This window comes from Cyrtonyx montezumae, unplaced genomic scaffold, assembly GCF_038088225.1.
Source record: "Cyrtonyx montezumae isolate F1298 unplaced genomic scaffold, pur_monq_1.0 scaffold_3, whole genome shotgun sequence".
Taxonomy (NCBI): Eukaryota; Metazoa; Chordata; class Aves; order Galliformes; family Odontophoridae; genus Cyrtonyx; species Cyrtonyx montezumae.
The window spans coordinates 49,164,564-49,184,431 of NW_027072034.1; the positions used below are offsets into that span (position 1 = coordinate 49,164,564).

At 33.5% G+C, this 19,868-nt stretch overlaps 1 protein-coding gene across 2 annotated transcripts in view; it reads left to right on the top strand.

Annotated features, from left to right (window-relative positions):
* Nucleotides 1-675: 675 nt before the first annotated feature.
* Nucleotides 676-19,868, top strand: part of IL1RAPL1 (interleukin 1 receptor accessory protein like 1) — a 583,898-nt gene continuing 564,705 nt past the window's right edge. Inside the window, exon 1 of one of the 2 annotated variants that reach the window (XM_065741550.1) lies at nt 676-766. In XM_065741550.1, the coding sequence (XP_065597622.1) occupies nt 685-766 (82 nt within the window). In that variant the 5' untranslated portion in view covers nt 676-684. The remainder of the gene's footprint in view (nt 767-19,868) is intronic. The other variant, XM_065741549.1, reaches the window with a different exon arrangement.

Genomic DNA, 19,868 nt, shown 5'->3' on the forward strand with positions numbered 1-19,868 from the left:
ACCTGATTTGTCTCTCTCTTGTCCTAAAACATTCTCATTTGCTGCAGTGAATTTGTTTGATCTTGCTTATGGGATTTCAACTCATATAAAAGGAACTTACAGGAATCTCTGGTGGGCCTTTATAGATCTCTGTTCCCAAGAAGATGACCACATTTGATTGTAATTCATTGCTTGTTTCATTGCAAATCTTGTGCTCAGTCTGTAGAACGAATAAATGGAACCAAACCAGTGCAGAAGGGTGTTATTTTCCTTATTTTTATTTTTATTTTAGGGAAACAAAGTTACATGGTAAAGAGTAATTTGGTACTATTTTTTCAAGAAAATATAATTTTTCGTATGATGAATTCATCATAAAAGTTTCAGGAGATCTTTTTCAAGGTTTTAACAGAGACATGGTGAATTTTCAATATGTCTACAAAATTAGAATTATTTCTGTAGGTTTAAATGCGATGTGTGTATGTTTTTTCTTTAAGGTGATTTCAGTTTACATATTCTATTCAGTAACAATGTATTATTTTGGTGCATTAAGTTGCTCACAAAAAAAAACAACACAGCTGTATTCAACATTTCTAAAATGCCAGTGTTATAATTACTTGCTACAAAGTTGTTTCAATATCAACATAAAGCTAATGTTTTCTTTTTTCTTTTTTGGTATTCTAGGAAGCAGTTGTGGAAAGAGAGAAGATGAAAGTTCCTATTCCAAACTTGATTCTCTTGTATGCTACTCTAACTCAGAGCCTGAAGGTTGTGACCAAAAGAGGATCAGGTAAGTAAATCTTTATCTCTGTTCTTACAGTGCATTTTGGAAGAAGAAATTTACAAATATACACTATGATGTTGTTATAGTTGTTTGGAGCATAGTTATAAAAGGATTTCAAATTCTGCAGCGAACTCTTTAGCAACTTCTATGTATCTGTTTTTATCTGTTTGGTACGTACTTCATGGTGAAGAATCTCTTGGATATGCAGTTCAGGTAGCTTTGGCTTAGGTTGTTTTTATAACAAAAAAAACCCCAACAGTTGAAGTACATTAAATTTAATAAATTTAATAACCATGAAAAGTGAATAAGAAAATTCATTTTTGAAAGGGCTACCAGGTACGATGTTGAAGAGATTCATGCAACAAGGAAAATACAGGTGGCTTTTCAGAAATCCAGCAGAGTGTGATATAATTTGCCCATTGTCTTTCATAGTATTACTGCGAAAATAACTTTGATACTGAGACTGTGGTGTATTATTTTTATCATGAAATTCTAACTTTCCCCTCTTTTCATTGAATAATGAAAAATTGCCAGGATAATATTTCTGCAAACTCTTACTTTGATCTGTGGGTCTAGAAAACTAAATCCTTGATGGATGTCTTGATCCCATGTTGATAGGATTTATTAATTAAGTGTGTTATAGGCAGTTATTTTGCTTTAGTCATTTGATTGCTTTAGGTGGCATTTGTTGTACTGTTCTAGAAGTCTGGCCTTGATTTTTTTATTTATTTGTTTTCTTTTCCTTTTATCTGTTTCCAGCTGGAGTTGGCTGCTAGCAATGCTTGTAATAGTAAAGAGATGCTTAGGGAGATCTTTGTACGTTTTGGGCAACAGTTTAAAGAACATCTTGTTTTTTCAATAGATTCTACTTGTAACATTATGAAACGTGCTCTATCTTGTATGTTTTAATGACTGAGAAAGAAAGAAAAAAGAGTACCACTCTAATCTTAAAATATTTCTCAGTCAAGACTTGAGACAATGATATGTTTAAGCTCAGGAAAACTGGATTCTATTCACTGTGTGCAGAACAGAGGAGTTGGCGATGAGATTATTTATTTGCAAAATCATGTCTACCTAGACAGAAATCATTTTAATGTATCTGAATGAGGTTGTTCTTTTTGATCACAGTTGAGCATTTGTGAGCTTTCAGTTGAGTTCTCTTAATTCAAATGTAGTATAAACAGCACTGATCCTCTTGAAGCGATTTTTACAATATCCACCCTTTTAAAAGGAACCAAAAAAGCAGCCAGTTATAAAATGCTACCTCAGTGTGATAATAATAAATTCTCAAATTTTCTTTGCATTTTATTTCATTGTTTTTGCTTGTATCATCTTTTTGAGATGAACCAATTGAAGGAAAAGTGTTAAATATTCATTTTAATTTCTGTTTGGGAAAGTTATGATTGATGTCCAGACAAAGAAAAACAGACTTATTTCAGCTGTACTGAATATGTTCTCATCCTCTGCTGTAAAAAAGGAAATGCTTTAACGGAAGCCTTTGAATCTTACTACAACATGGGGTTCTTTATGGTCTTGCATGAAGTCTGCTTTTATGGTATTTAGTTTCAGTCAGCTATATTGCCAAGAAGACTGTTTTGTCATAGTGTATGGTGCAAAAGAAAAACCTGTCTTTTACTGAAATTTCAGGTTTTACTGTCTTTCTTCATGCCATTTAGTGACTTTAACTTGGTCTTTTATAAAAGAAGGTGGAATGTAAGCATAGATGATGATGCTTAGCTTGATTTTAGTTTTTTTTTTTTTACTTTCTATCCTTGTATGATTGGGAGGATTATATTTTAATTCTGAATCGTTTCTGTGAAGAGATTTTTTGTTGTTCATGGAAGTTTTAGGAAATAAGATTCACTTATGTGTGCTGTAAAAATGTACTGAAGCTAATCAATTTACAGTTAAAAATAAGGAAAAATATGTAGTTTAATGGTGAACACGTTAATCAGAGGCAGCTGATGCTGAGGTTCATTTATGTTTAGCTTTGTATATTGCATTCTGCCACATGGATCAGAAGTTTGGCTGTGGCTTACTTTATATTCATTACTATGTCTCTGGGAATCTCGTTATACATGACTGAAGTGTGATTTTATTTCAGACTTGAATGCAGCTGTCCTTCTCCTATTTCTTTCGTAAAGATTGAATATCAGAGCAAAATAGAAAACTGTAATGTTTTAATATGGGCAATTTTTGAATGAAAACAAGAAAAGAGAAGTAAATCTTTCATTTGGAATTTATTGTGATTCAATTTTTTAAGTGTAATGAATCAAGAGTAAACCTAAATTGAAGCATGATGTAAATGTTAATTGTAATTGAAGAAGCAGAGGCTTCAAAATGAAATCTTCTACATGCCTTTTTAGAATAATAATTTTTAATAATAATCAAATAATTGCTCTTATTGGCATCCTGCCACCTGATTCTACCTTTTTATAAAATGTTGTATTTTCATATTGATGAGATGATGTAAATAAGAAGTAGTAGCAACCATTTTTTACAGATTTATTGCTTTTTCTAATATTCATCAAAGCAATGTATTAAGAGTGAAGATGTTGTTGCATTAGTATTCTCAATGGTTGTCCTGACTGTGGCTTATTCCTTTGAGTTTGTTTTTGTTTTCTCCATCTGGTAGAATTGCATTACTGATCTTTTTTCTGATCTGTGAAGAACATGAAAACCTACCTTCAGAAAGTTAGTGAGGATTCATAGCGTGCCAAAACTCTGAAAGCATTTGCAGGTTCAAATGGTTTGGGTTTTTTTTTTCAATGGGTATTAATTCTGTCTGTCTACTAGCTTTCTGGATTTAAGTTGCATCCATAATTTTCTTTATGTATAATCAATTAGGATCAATATGACATTCTTGTCTGTGCTTGTTGTTGACTGAAATTACAACAGTATAAGAGAAGGTTTAGATTGTGCTGTTTTGAACTAAACATTTGGTCATAAGAGTTGTCATTATGCATTTGAATGACATTATTTAGAGTCAGTCTTTGGATCTTTCGTAAGCAGTAGAGCAATTACAAACTTGTTCTACCACTGTGTGGTGTTCATCACTTAAATATAATAAGTGTGTATAGGGAAAGGTACTAATGAAATATTTATTACATTTTCAGTAAAACAAGTTTTAAATTAGCTGTGTTCCATACTTGTGTAACACTTTTATATTTGATTCTCTTTCTATCTGACTGAACATACATCAGTTATTTTCTGGATTTTTTTTTAAATTAGTTCAGTTAGGCAGTGAATGATTTCAAATGACTCTTAAACATAAATGGATTTATTTTACGTTTTGAGTACTGAGTAACTGTGTTATTACATAAAAATGTCTAGGCAAGCAGTTTGAGTAACAATTCCATTAATATATAAAAATTATGCAAGAAACATATTCCTTTTTATTCAAGTGTGCCAGTAAATAAGGCTTGAACACATCTATACTTTTCCTGTCAATTTTATTTGAATGCACAACTCCTGTAAGTTTTAATGTCTTGTCAGGCAAGGAGGAAAAGATACTTCATCTTAAGCTTTGCCGTTCCAAAAACTGACTTTGATGCACTATTTAACAGCTTTTTGGTATCTTGGCTACATTTCTAAAGGTTTTTAATTCTGCAATTTTTCTACAAATTATCCTGTATTAGTTTGAACTAGGTAGATATTTTTATCCACTTGTTTTACATCCTGAGTAAAAAAAGGAAAAAAAAATTGTTCCTTAAAGTCTTTTCTTATCAGACCAAGTGGTATTTGACTGCGGTGTAGATGTGAAGAATGTTTTTTTGCATATTAACATTCTAATATTCATCAAACAGGCTAGGAAAGAGAGCCTTGTACTGATCTATATACATATTTTTCCCTGTAAAATGTATGCTAAGTAAAATACTGGAACATACTATTCCATCTTGTGATTTTTATTATTATTACTATTTTTACCAAGGTTGCTGAACAGACAGGATGAATTTTTTTTGTGTGTGCTAATTAATCTTCAAAAGGGTTGGGAAGAATGGGGAAAGAAGTTTGTTTTTAAAAAAAAAAGACAATATTATAACCACATTATGTAATTACACGATTAGGATATTGTCATTTCTGAATAATAGCAATCTGATGCTCATCTTATACAAAAAAAAAAAGCTGAGAGTTATTATTTTCTGTGTTCCACTGTTCTTCTACTGATCGTTTTGTGTGGAGTTATTGAAGAAGCTGTATTCTGTGCTCAGTTGTGTGAGGGGAAGTCTTCTCTTCAACATGTTTATTCTGTGATAGAAATAGAATTTAACTGAGAGGACAGTCTCTCCCATGATGGTTTATCAGGAGATCTTAGGAGTCCTTCACATCATTATTATGAGATTAAAGTCTGCTGATGTATTATTCATGAAGGAAAAAATGTTTCTCTTTTTAATATATGGCTTTTTTTTTTGTCTGAGCTATTATTAATGGATATGAGTACTTATAGTCATGAACTTCATGAAAACAGGAAGACAGATTTTGACTCTGCAACCCTTTTTGTTGTTTCTCAATTTAAGTTTGTCTTGTAGGAGACATTTATAAGTACATAATTGTATCCAGATAAGTGCAATTCAAGGTGCATTTTTGTTATAGAACTAGTGACATTTTGAGGAACAGAATGGAAATGTATATTAAAGTAATTGTTTTGCTTGGCTAATTTTGTAACTTTTAATAACCCTAAGAAGACATTTTTCTAAATTATGGCCCTATGAAATTTTAGGAATGATTTCTTACATACATCTAATTTAAATTATAGTAATAGTTATACAATGCATAGCTCTATACAAATGAGATACTTGTTTTCTTTTCCTAAAACATTTCCTTTAGCTTGTAACTGAACGAATGATCTTAGCAATGTTGTCCTTAGCATCAAGAATTCCAAGATTTTTTACCTTGTAACAAATGCTATAATGAGAATTCAGTAATTCATAATAAATAATAAATGCATGGAATAAAAATTCTTCACCTTAACTATATGTAATGAATTTATATATGGCATTCAAGACAGCTTTGAGAACTCTTTCAAAGGAAGTGTTATGTTTGGTTTAATCGTTTGTACCTACCAATGGAATTATCTCTACTATAAAGCAGGAAATAACAAAGAAAAATCTGCAATCCAGGTTATCTGGATTATTTTTTTTTAATATACATTGTACACAATTGAGTACTGAGCCAGAACAGGAGTCTGGTACCCATTAATTGAGTATCTGTATCTTACCTATTTTTTATAATCATTTTGGGTGAGACTTGGTGTTCCATTTGCATATTACTATATAATGGCCATTCTGTTCTTCTGAGCATCTTCCCATCAGCGATGTCATTCTCTTTGTCCTTCTGCCTGTGGTTTGTTTGCCTAAGTATTTTCTTTTGGAATCTTGTCAAAAGGTAATTAGTTGATGAATGTCATACTGGATCTGATATTCACTGAATAGTAATCTGATGGTTCAAAAATTAAAATAGGAGGCATATATTTGTTCGTTATTGTTTCTTTCTGTACAGTTTATAGACAGTGCACTCCATATATTGTATTCCCAGTACACTGAGGTTGGAGCAAAGCATTTACGATGGTTAAAGGCTAAGTTTCTTGGGAAACACAGGAGTTTGTGTCAATTAATATTAATGGCGTCTTGCTGTTGTTTACACTGTTACAGAGTGTTAGTCTTCCGTTATTAATTGATGGGTCTTGTGGCCTTTTGGTTGGTTACACAGAATCTAAGCCTATTCATGTCTATCTGACACGTAAGATTAAGTTCTATGAGTGGGGAGTTTTCTGCAGTTTAGCAATTAAAACTACTATTACTGCTAGGAAAATCATTTATCTCTGTTTAGTGACAAGAAGCAGAGAGAAAGCCCATTGAAGTCCTAAGTGAAGATGAATTTACCTTATGGGATTTAGGGGATTGAGGAGGGAAATCTTTTTGCACCATTACCTCGTTAAGTAGTTAACATTATTTTATATGAGGACTGTTTCCAAATACTCTTGTTGAATTGGCATCATAATGCACAACCTCGCTTGTTCTATATGTGAAACTGAATGGCAAAACAGTGAACCACTTTTCTTGTTGAGGGAGGAGGGAGAGAAAGATGAAGGAAGCACCATGTGTAGGTAGCAGAAGTATCCACCTTTCCGTTCTACAGCTAAAACTGGCAAAAATCTTTACTCCAGGTTTGATCTGATTCTTGCTGAGGAAAAAGTCCATGCTTTTCTATTTTTATTTTTTTTTTACTCAACGGAGAAAGTAGTTGTTTAGCATTAACTTATGTAGTAATAATAGTGCATGGTTCTAAACCAATTTCTGTGTGTTTATGCCAATTGTATATGAGAAGTGTGCATTTTCTTCTTTAAAGGAATGTTTCGTTTTCTACAGAATGCTGCATGTGTCATGTTAGTAAGGAGTGATTTTTAAACATAGCTTTTATTTCAAAGCTCTGAGGAATAATCTTGTTGGGAAAACTGCTGGTTTTGTTATTTAGCTTCAACAGATGTTTGCCATGGAGCAGTCTGGCTCTACTAGGTTTCATTCAAATTTTCTATGAAAAGGACACTGCAGTATGTCAGATGAGCAGCAATGATGGTTGCAGGAGTTGTATTATTAAGGAACAAGACAACACAATTCTGTGCCACTAGAGGATCTAGACGATAAGAAATGACTGCATCACCAGCACAGATCCTTTGTGACACATTTCTTATTTTGGAGACTGTGAAGATACTATTACTTGTCCTGTGAGCATTTATGAACAGGATGGCTGATGTCTTAAAAACAGTTATATGACCTTTCATTGTTGCTGGGATCCATACTGGTACTTACCCGAGTCTTGAGTGATGGTGAGTAATGCCCCGGTATGTGAAAAGACTGCAGAATCAAAGGGTCAGTGTTTTATAGTGTGCAAAACATATTTAGAAATGAATAATAATAGTTAAGGAGACAAAATAAAATCTAAAGCCAAGAGGACAGCAATAGATATTCTTACATAGTTAGGTCACTGAGTTTTAGTAGCTATTTAGAGTGAATCTGCTTCCATGATTCCTGTTGACTGTAGGGAAAGGTTAGCAGTAGTTTTGCTGATTGGCATCTGTTGGCAAGGGGCCTAGAAGATGTAAAAGAGCAAGTGACCTTTGATCAGAAGATTTATTTATTTGAATATTGTGCTGTCATTTTTATGTAGAATAATGACTGTGGAGAATAAGGAGACTGAAAACCCCCAAGGACAAACAATGACCATGTGGTACATTTTTCTTTTTTATTTAAGTGTAGTCAGTTGTGAAATATTAAAATAAAGAAATGAGTTGTGATAATAAGGTTTGCCCATTAGAATATGTTTTGTTGCTATGCATAAAGTAAATTAAAATTGATGAAATGTCCTAGATGAAAATGCTTACTGTCGTGTTCCTTCTGAAAGATGGAAAGAGAAGGTGCTATCAATGCAGCATGCACAAAGACCTACGGAAAACAGCTGAGTGTGAAAAGAGAAGGCTGCTGTCCTTTAGGTTCCAGTACTGAATTCTTCAGTCACTCTTACTCAAAGTAGGTTTTTTTTTTTCTGTTATGGTCTTTAATTCAAGTGTGAAATACACAACATCTGTCATTACTGTAAGATTAAAAAAAATCTGTTTCTCAGAAGAGATTTTGTATGTTTCTGTTGGGTTTGTGGTTTTTTTTTTCCTTTTTTTTTTTTTCTTCCTAGTTTTAAGGACAATTATCAGACCTCTGTGACAGTAAATTACAGCATAGTCATGTTATTTGAAAGTTGAATGCTCCTGTAATTTGAATGTCTTACTCTGAACATCTTACTCATTTCAGGAAACTGTCAGGTGTACAGATGCAAAGCAGCCAATTGTGTTGAAGCAATCTGCAAATTCGTATAGAGTAGCTCACTTCCACAAATGACTTTTTCATCCTTGGCAAAAAGGAGTGATTTTTCCAGTCTTTTAAATTAATTTTAATTCTATTTGAAATAATTCCAACTGATAATTCCAATTTTAATTATAGAGTCATTTACATTGGAAGGGACTTAAGATCATCTAGTCCAACCCTGCTGATGCAAGCAATGTCAGCTAGAGCAGCTTGCTCAGCACTGTGTCCAGTTAATTACTTCAAGAATGTTTTTTTAAACACTCTTTTGTAAGGGAATTGAGGTAAGCCTTTTAGAGACTATATGTATGTGTCCTACAGTACAGTCCATGACCCTCAATTTCCCAATTCAATCTGGCCAAAATTTATCTTTTGTAATGATCTGCCTTATCTGTCTTCCAGTGGAAGTAATGTGTTAAGGGCAATACTTCTGAGTTGCTCTAATGTGGAGTTGCAACATTGCAAGGATACACCTGGTCAAGTTTTAAAAATTGGCTTACCTGGAGGCAATGTTAGTTAAGATTGCTTGGTACCTGTTCAGGCTGTTCATTTATTTTTGCAATCAGATTGCTTCTTTAAAATTACAAATACTCATATTCTAGTTCATATGGAACTCTGTGTTCTGGTTTCTGTCCATTGCCTCTGGATCTATTCCTGAAAACTCTGAACACTTGTAGTCAAATAGCCTGAGCCATATTTGATAAGTAGTCCAACTGCTTTTTCTAGGAGCAAATTTTGGAAGGGGCCTTCAAGTATTCAGGTTTGTTGTTGTGTTGTAATTCCACTGACTGCATGAGACCACTTTCTTTACCTTTAAACAAAGATCCATTTTTGTATTGTGGGTTTAATTTTGTATTGTTGACTGATTTTTGCCCTTGGCAGTCTTTTAGTTATACTTTACATTTTTTATAATCAAATTTTAAGCATTTGATTTCTAAGAAACTGAGTAAGGATCAGTAACAGCATATTAGTCGAGTAAAAAAGACCTGTGAGACACTTATTCAGGAGAAAAATAAGTTTATTTTGCAAATACGCATGTATCATTTTATAGTTTACTACTAGCTGTGGAGTTTTAGCAAAATTGAACTGTTAAAGGACGAAGTAGTAAGAAACTTATAATGAAGACAAAAATTGTTGGAAGAAATTGTGACAAATAGTGTTTGTCAGAAATTGATTTTATTCCGGAAAAAGTAGCTATCTTGTCAAGGAGAAAAGGAACAAACCATGAATTGGCTGAGCCAAAACATTGCCTATAACTTAATGCACACAGAACATTAAATTAATTTAAATTTAGTTTCTTGATAGATTTGCATTGAGATTTTTTTCTGTGCCATAGTTCAGCACCTTTATCTACTGTCTTTACTTTTGAGTACTTCAAGTTCGTATAAATACTCTTCTCCAGCTCTTTTATAGTACCCGAATACTTAGTCATGCATCAAAATCTGAACGTAACAAAAACTTGTAAGAATTCATGGAGGGGAAAAAAAAATACACAAACATCACTTTCTGCATCAACAACTTTGGAAACGCATACCTCATCTGCAATCTAGACAGTCTTAAGAGATAAGTTCTAAGCACTTAAATTAACACGCCGTTTAGAAATACTTAAGACTTTTGTTGGGTACATTAATTAGCAGAATTCAGATTTGGTGAGGCCAAAACAGAAGTTTGGAGAATAGCAGTACTAATAGTCTTATTAGTATGTTGCTCTATTAGGCATTAAAATGCAACGTCACACAGAACAGTTGTTAGAAGGTGAAAAACATCTCTTAATAAACCAGGAAATTCAGAATGAGAGCTCAAAAAAGCTCTTAGAAAAAAGCTCTTAGTTTCCTTTGATTTTGGTTATTGGGAATGATAGAACACAGTGGCTGATATTTTTTAATCTATCATAGCCGTATTTTTGTTTATTTGATTATATGCATTCCATAAAAACACTTGAAAATTACTCATACATGAGCAAGAGAAGGGAGAAATCTGAGATATAGAAAACCTGTTTTTTTTCTTATTCTCAGATTTTTAATGAAAGCTAATCCATAACAAATGCTTCTAAGTCTGTTAGTAAATGTTATTGATTACCTTGAAAGATTATATCTGTTGCCTGATATTACTGTTTTACACTTTCTAGTTAAATTATCAAATGTCTATGCAATAGGATAAATAGTATGAGGTGATTTAACAAACATTAGTTTTTTCACAGTATCATTTAACAACCTACAGATTTATAAATATAAGAGTTTACTACAGCAGTACACCAGCATGCAAGAGGTCAGTGCCTACCCCCCACTCCAGACTAACAAACAAAAGAAGACTTAAGTTGCTATGAAAATAAGATAAATTCCAGATGGGAGAGCAGTGTTTAAAATGTGTAAAACTTCTCTTTCTGATAAGCCTAGGTGTGAGATTAAAAGAAAATACTGAAGTCCTGTATAAAGTCTACAAAACTTAGGGGAAATGTTGCATTTCTCAGTTGTTCTGGTTTTGATCTTTCACTAAAAGCTCGCTGAAAAAAAAAATGCAGTTTTCATTGTACTATAGGACTTTTTCCCATTTCATTCTTCCTTATAGAAACACAAGGTGAAAGATGTAGTAAGGTTGCCCACCACTGCACAGCAAATTGTTATATGTCCCAGTGCTGAGAAACATGGGAAAGGGCTTGAAAGCTGCTTTTCCAGATATTGGCAATTGTGATCAATAGAGGGAGGCTGCTGTCTGACACACACAATTTCTTGTGTGAATGTAGGCAGTGTAGCAACTGTCTTCCTGTTTTTAAACACTGCTCTTGGGGATTTTGTGCCTAAGTACTAAATCCTGTTGAGCAGAACTGTAATTTTATTTAAACTGAAAATCAAGTTAAGTTAGTTTTCTGATACAGGTAGTTGCAAGTATTAGTAATATATAGGAACTGGTATTGTGCTGGTTGTATAATGTTGAAGTGATCCAATTCTCTATTTTTTTGCCTGTAACAAAGATGATATGATATCCTCCAAAATTTTGCAATCCATTTCTTCTTCTACTTAAATTACATTAATTACTTCGGAGTAATTATGTGATTTACCAAGTAGATTTTATTAATAGTTCTGTTGAAAATAGCTCTTTCTTTTCTGTCCCATTTACTTGGTCTTAATTTCTAGGCCAAATTTAATATGAAGTCTGTGAATCGTTTCTCTCCCTTCCTGTAAGGGTCAGGCATCAAGTTCAATCCCACACTAGAGATGAGTATGCTCTGTTTGCTTCCTTCACAGTCTTTCATTGCTGTGATGAATTCTCAATGATAAGTCATGTGTGAGTCATTTCTGTTTATTTTATGAAAGAAAAGGTGAACTCCTTTTTTTTTTTTTTCCCTGTCTTGAAATCCTATTTATTTCTTACTGGCTTTATTGTTAATTTGTTGACTATTTTAGATATTCTACTATACATTCTACTATTTATTATGCTATAGGTAATATATTTTGAGAGAAGTTATATCTGATGAAGGAGTAGCTTTTCAAATTTGAGCAGCGTTAAGTTTTTAAAATGAACTAGTAAAGTTGCCTTGAAAAAAGAATTGTCAGTGAATTTCCATCTGAATAAGTTAAAATGAAGAAAATGCTGAGTCAGTCACAAATTATTTAGCTTTTTTTTTTGTACCCAAAATGTTTCCGCATTTAATGCATTTCCATTTCCAACCTGCTGAAGCTGACTGTTTCTTACAAATCTTCCAGTACTTTGAAAGACTGTAACTATGATTATGTTTGGATAAGAAGAAATAGAGTAGAAAAATATAATGAGGTTCTTGGTTTGTGGAAAACTTCACAATTGTTAGCGTTACCGACTGAGAAATTGTATATATGTAACTGATTTATTTTTATTTCTTATTTCTTTTCTAACAAGGTTGATTGATAAAACTAATCTGCAATAGAATTCAAAAAAAAAAAAAACTAAATTAATGCTTTCCTTGAAAAATATATTCTTGCAGTATTATTCTTCTCTCTTTACTAAAGGATCAATTGATACATATGTATTTGTGGCAAGCAGTGGAGCATCTGTACAAAACTGTCCTTGGCCACCATTCACTTTATAATAGTAATTAAATCTAGAATTTAATCACATAAAGCACTTTTGGAGTTTTCTGAATAGGATGTTCCACCTTCTAATACCTTCTACATGATTCTTTGGAGTATCTACTGGGTACCCTGAGTATAAGCTCAAGGATGTATTTTTGAGGCAGAGGTCATATCTAATAAAATAACTTGGAATCAGTTGATTATAACAGCCTAGTTATCCTTTATTTGAAATCAGCTACACTAAGAGTTTATTTCAGATGCTGGAATATCTGAAAAGTGTTATTACTGATTTCAAAGAATGTAAAAGATGTAATTTAACAATTATTTTAAGTATTGTTAAGCATAACAAATACATTCCCACTCAAAATAATTTATACGAAGAAAACTTAGCAAATTAAGTCTCAGTCTCAATTAAGACTCAGTCTATCATGATATTTACTTAGATTTTAATTAATTGCATATTAATAGTCCGTAACTTTTCAGATCTACTCAGGTCTCCTTTCTGGGTATTCATTTTTTTTTCTAACCAGCAATTTCTCTATCCAACAAACCAGGTCTTCCAGCAAATTTTCCCTCTTCACTTTTGAGGTGTTACTAAGCTTCTCAACTTGATGGTCTCTGTCCACAGAATGTCTTTCCTCTAACTGTTTTTGAAGATCACCACTGCTGACAATCAGATTCTCCGCAAATCTTTATGATATATTCTCAACAGTAATAAATCTCTTCAAATTGAAGGACCTTAATGGATTTCTGGGGCCCTTTTTTTTTTTCTTTTTTGACACTTTATTCCTTTGCTTTAGAGGAAGAAAGAAAATGGCAAATGACTCCTCAGTTATAGCCTTTAGGAATCATCCATATATTTCAAAATAGATGGAACTTTTATCTGCTTTCTCCCAGTAATTGATTTTAGCATTGTATTTCCTTTGTTAAGTACAGAAAGTGCAATGGTGGAGCTCTGTTATTTCATGAAATGTCCTAAGGGCGTCAAAACTCAGGCAAGCAGCTGAGTCACAGCTCCTGTGTCACTGTTGCTCTGGGCAAAAAGGATGATAATTTGCTCCTGGCCTAATTTTACTAGCACAGAATTTCTAGTCTCTCCTCTACCATCTCTTCCTGTCTTTACCACTTCAATTCTTTGGCCAGGAAATGCTCCCTGATCCAAATTTTCAGCAGGCTGCACAAGGAATGAGGGGAGATTAATCTTGAGAAAATCTCTTGTTCAGTAATGATTGAACTCATCACTTTTAAACTCTTTCCAATAGAACCTCTGTTGTGTTTAGACACTTAAAAATCCACATTAAAAAATGAAAAAGTGATGATATTAGAGATGTTTTCCTTGCATTTCAGCTAGATTGTGGATGAATGCTAACTTCCACGATTTTTCTATGTTTAAAGGCAGTTTCTTGTCTTTAGAGAGTATGTTTCCTTCTGTGTTCAATAAACCAACATGTACAGCTTGAAATCAATGGATATATAGACAAAGTCCAATTCATTGCTTAAAAAGCAAAATGTCATTTTTAGATGGAAGGTGTCAGAAGTCAGAATTTGACTTCTGAAATACCTTTAGATCCTTGTTGTTGTTTCTCTGTGCATGATTATGTACCTCATAATTTATTTTTCTGTGTTGTGCTACACATCCCTGATATGCTGACTGATAACTTTTTCCTGTAACATTATGGTTTTTTGAGAGAGATTCTATGGGATGACATTCATTTCTCCTGTGTTTTTTTTTTTCTTCAATATTTCTATGACTTTTTGTCTAAAATATGTTAGTAGTTTAAAAATGGGGTAACCTGCCAGGTTGGTTGCAGAGTGGACTGGGAGGCCAGCAGTCAGGCAGACTGTAAGGAATGTTTGGGTTTTATACAAAATTGTAGTATTTAATTAGGAACATAATCATTTTAAATCCCATTAAATAGGACTTAAGTTTTAAATTGGTGTTAAAATCACAGAGGTGGGCTATTTTCTGATGTTTTACTTTAAGTAAACTGAAATTCCAATTTGTTACCATGCAGTTTTATATTACTAAGGAATCAGTTTACATAAACATCCCTCAGCTGTAAGCAGACTCTATAAAATACTTTTAGACAAAACTAATAATATTGAAAGTTACATAGTATTTTGCAGTTGAATACTTATCAGTTTAAATAGAGTATTCCTCACAAGTATTTGATTCTTTCTTGATGCGGGAGATCATAATATGGAGGTAAAATTAGCACCACCTAAGAAACTGACTTATAAGTTATGTAATTTCTAATAATAAAGGTTCGAGTCAATTTAGACTTTGTATTCAGCAGAGTAAAGAAGAAAAGATGGGAAAGTTGGAACACACATTTGGTGCCAAACGTGCAGTCTGATAAAAATTGCTGTGACTACCACAGTCATCATGATGTATGAAACCAAAGTGCTAAAAGTTCACCTGAAACTGACAGACAAAAGTCTCTGGTGACCAAACAGTGGAGGCTTTTTGGATGTACATGATTTCACCATCAACAGTATAGGACCAGTTTTGACCAGTTCAGTTTTACTAAGACTAAGAGATGCCTTGCAATAGACTTCTAGTTGAACAGAGAACATTGCAGAGCATCTCTATGGGTCTCAAGCTATAAACTACTTCCCAGCATCCCACAACAAATCCAACTGTATCAGTGCCACGGTCAAAGATTTCACAAATGGAATTTCACTGGTTAATGTAACCATGTGATTGCTGGTAAAGACAGAACATTTCTTCTGTGATGAGTAGAGCAGAAACCAGTCCTGTTAATTCAGCCTTACTTTTCATTTTTCATCAGCAATCACAGTATTGTAGGGATTGGAAGGGACCTCTAAGATCATCTAATCCAACCCCTCCTGAGCCCAGGTTGTGCAGGTAGGCGTCCAGGCGGGTCTGGAACATCTCCAGAGAAGGAGACTCCACCACCACTCTGGGCAGCTGTGCCACTGCTCCGTCACTGCACTGTTAAAAAGTTCCCACACTCAATATGAGAACTACTAGCATTTTCTAAAAAGCATGTAACATCTGTCTCACTGCATTTATGAAACTTCTAATGATGATGATCTTTTTCTGGGTAATATGTTGCAATACTTCATCTCAACATTTCAAGAAAAAATCATCCTCTTTCTTTACTCCAATCTTCTGACTGTATTGCACGTTGCTTCCTGTTTCTTTTACCCAGGCAGGAATAGGCTATTAAATACATTTGTAACTTTGTTCAGTTCCCGTTCTCTGAGTTTCCTTGCTATGAATATATGATAAAATGTATTTCCTCGTCTGTGATAATGTAATAAGCTACATCCATTCCTGTTTGCTTAAATGAAGTATTCTCTGAGTGAAGGGAAGATTAAAATCACTAAAAATATCTCGTTTTAATTATCAGTTTTTCAAAGCCTCAGAAGTTGACTTTAAATTTTTTAAATCCATGTTCTCTTCAAAAGGTTGAGGAATTAAGTCAACAGTTTTGTTTTTCTTTGATTACTTCTTTCAAAGTTGGATTAATTATCTCTACAAAACTATCATTTAAATAAACCACCTTGTTTTTGTTTTTTGTCTTCTTTTTGAAAGATTGGTGCTTAGAAGTGTTGATTTGGAAGAAATAGCATGCTTTGAATCGAATTATGTAATGTTACAGAACAGTGAATAGTAAAAGGCTTCTACCAATCCATCGTCACCTCTCTTTCTTCTTCCCTTAACTCCTCCTAGTACAGGAAGTTTAACTTCATTTTTCCCAACACAAACTTTATTGACAGCTCAGTGTAATAAAACAATTCTATAAAACAATTCTAGAAACTGTAAACTGTGTGATTGTTTTTGAACTGTAGGTAAATGGGGCTACAGGTAGACATGTACCTTAAACTTTCTAGAATAAAGTAGTCCTGGGTGTGAATAAATCCTAATTCCATGTGTGTGAATGATAACAGCAAGATCATACACAATAAGGTTGACGCCTGTTTAATGTGGGAATGAAGAAAATACATTTGAACTCTCAAAGAAGTTTTGAGGAAGAAACTTTTGAAATGATGTGGTTGGAGCCAGATCACCAGAAGAAAATATCTGTGCACTTGTGTGCAATAAATACTTGAAATTTCATATAGATTACTCAAACAACTATTTGGGGTATGATTTTGGTCATAAGTAAAAAAAAAAAAAAAAAATTGATTCAATTACAACATGCTCGTCATATTTTCCATTTCCTCCCAGTTCAGTTACCAGTGGTGAATGGAGTGAACCACATATTCTAATTTCCAGAAACTTCTTCTGAGTCTGATTATATTCTTTAAATTTATCTTGGTCAATTTTAGCTTCATCTCAACTAGTATTTATTTGAGATGTCCCTGGGGTGATTTTTTTTTATTTATTTTTTTTTTACAATTTGCTAACAGACAGCAGAAAGTAATAAGTTTCTTGGTTCATCTGTTAATCAATAAATTAACCCTGTTAATGTCCTTTTAGTTTACTCAGATATATTAATGCTGTAAAACCAGTGTTTAGGTTGGATGGTGCACAATTCTCCCACCGTTTGTAAAAATCAGTGCAAGAAAATTCATAGATTTATGATTCCTTTGGATTTATTTTTTCCTCCTTGACTCTGTTGATGTTATGCATGTAGAATTTAACTTTGTATTATGTATTTTTCCATATGCTGCTCTATTTGAATCTATATTCTGGATTCAGGCAGCTTTTGCATACTCTTACAATTAAGGAGATTTGCTGAAAGCAAGAGAGTGCTTTGGTTTCCAATTACACAGATTACTTATAGGTTTAAATGCATTCAGGAAGGTTCCAGTCGTTTCTGCTTTTTGCTTTTTTTTCTGCCAATTCTTATTTTCTTATGTGTTCTTTTCTCTCGATACATGGAGATTTTTCATGTCAGTTAAGCAATAATGGAAGCCAGATTCTTCTAATTCAGATTATTAAATTAAATTCAGATTATTTTAATTTTTAATTAATTTTTAGCTTTAGAATGTTTACAAAAAAAAAATGAATTGGCAAACATTTTAAAACTAAAACTAAATTCTTATATTATATATTCTAATAAGTATTAGAGGCAAGAGAATGGAAATTACTGTAATACCAGTTCTGAACATCTAACCTGAACCTTTAGCAATTTTTAATGAATTGCAATGGCTTGTGATTGAATAATGCTGAAGGAAGTGTATGTATTTAACGTTACACTGAGTAAACAATGGAAGAAATAGAACAATAAAATGAAAAAGTTACATGTCTAATACTTACAGTCTTCAAAGAAAGAACAAGTTTTTTTTTAACATCTTGTTATTGCTAATTTTTAAGCGATTTTTAACAGAGTGCCTGAGGACAGTGTGAGGATTATTTATGACTTCTGTTCTGCAATTTCCAATTTTTCTCATTTCATATGTTTCTAAACTTCTTTAGAAAAATGTTATTATTTGGTTAATTTGATACTCCAGCGTTTGATTTCAGGCACTTAGCTACTGCATATCCTATTACTGAGGACTGATCCTGTGGCCTGAGAAACTGCAGTAGAAGGATCAGAATGTAATCAAAGAAGCATAACTCAACTACATATTACCAGTCTTTCACAGATGCCTAAGTTCTAATGTTGCCATTGTGTGGTGTAGTTGCAGCTGGGCCAGGTTGGAGTTAGTTCTTCATAATTATGCACAACTGTCAAGGTGTAAAAACAGAGTAGCTGTAGGAATTTGCCTACTACAAATGGGCTTAATTATGGTTACAAGATGTCTCCCTTCTCTGTATTTTGCAAACTTCAGAGTGCATGGTTCTAGCCCATGTCTTGGCAAGATCTTAAATTAATAGATTATCATATACCTGCCTCACGTGCCACAGTGTATCTTAGAAGTATCTTAAAATCTATCATCAGATATTGATCCACTGAGTGTCCTGTCAATAAGATAGCAGATGGCACCAAATTGGCAGGAAGTGTTGGACTGCCTGGGAGTAAGAAGGTCATACAAAGGGGTCTGGACAGGCTAGATACCTGGGCTGAGGCAAATGGGATGAAGTTCACTAAGTCCAAATGTCCCAGGCAGTGCTACAGGCTTGGGGCAGAATGGCTGGAGGACTGCGTGGAATAAATGGTCCTGGGGATGTGTTGGTCAAAGCTTGGCTGAACATGAGCCAGCGGTGTGCCCAGTTGGCCAAGATGGCCAACAGCATCCTGGCTAGTATACATTCCTGTGTTGCTAACAGGAGCAGGGAAGTGATCATCCCTTTGTATTCAGCTCTGGTGATGCCTCACCTCAAGTACTGTGTTCAGTTTTGGGCCCCTCACTACAAGAAGGACATTGAGGCCCTGTAGCGAGTTCAGAGAAGGGCAGCAAAGCTGTGAGAGGTCTGGAGCACAAGTCTTATGTAGAGCAGCTGAAGGAACTGCGATTATTTAGTCTGTAGAAGAAAAGGCTCGAGGGAGACCTTATCGCCCTCTATTACTACCTGAAGAGAGGTTATATCAAGGTGGGGGTTGGCCTCTTCTCCCACGTAACTAGCTATAGAACTAGAGGGAATGGCCTCAAGTTGCACCAGGGGATATTCATGTTGGATGTTAGAATATACTTCTCCAAGAGAGTAGTCAAGTGCTGGAACGGGCTGTCCAGGGAGGTGGTTTAGATGTTGTACTGAGGGATGTAGTTTAGTGGGAAAAACTGATAGGTGATAGGTGGATGGTTGGACTGGATGATCTTGGAGGCCTTTTCCAACCTTGTTGATTCTGTGTTCTTTGGCCTTATGATTCTTATTCTACTAGTGAACTTCTAGTATTCTTCTTTTTCTATTCATTGGTTTTAACCTCTGGGATCTCTTACAACTGTCTTCTAGTAACTACACTTAATAGTTTGTTTGTTTTCCTTTTTTTTTTTTATATATATATATATAATCCTGAAGGTGTGAACATGTACTGTTAGGTTGGATTTTTTTTCTTTTTTTTTTCTTTTTGCTTAAACCAAAATAACTTATCATTTTTAAACCCTATGTATTTTCGATGTTGTTAGAGAAAGAAAAATTATTTATAAAATTCTTGCAATTCAGTAATAGCATTTTTATACTCATATTTTCTCACAAACTATATTGAATAAATATATATATGTATATTATTTTTTTTTTCCAGGAGAATCCAATGTTCAGAGTTTACAAGAATGAATATTCATTTCATTCGGTAAATTCATTTCTCAGTTGTAACTACAATGTATGTGAAGTTATTTTTGCAAAATTATACA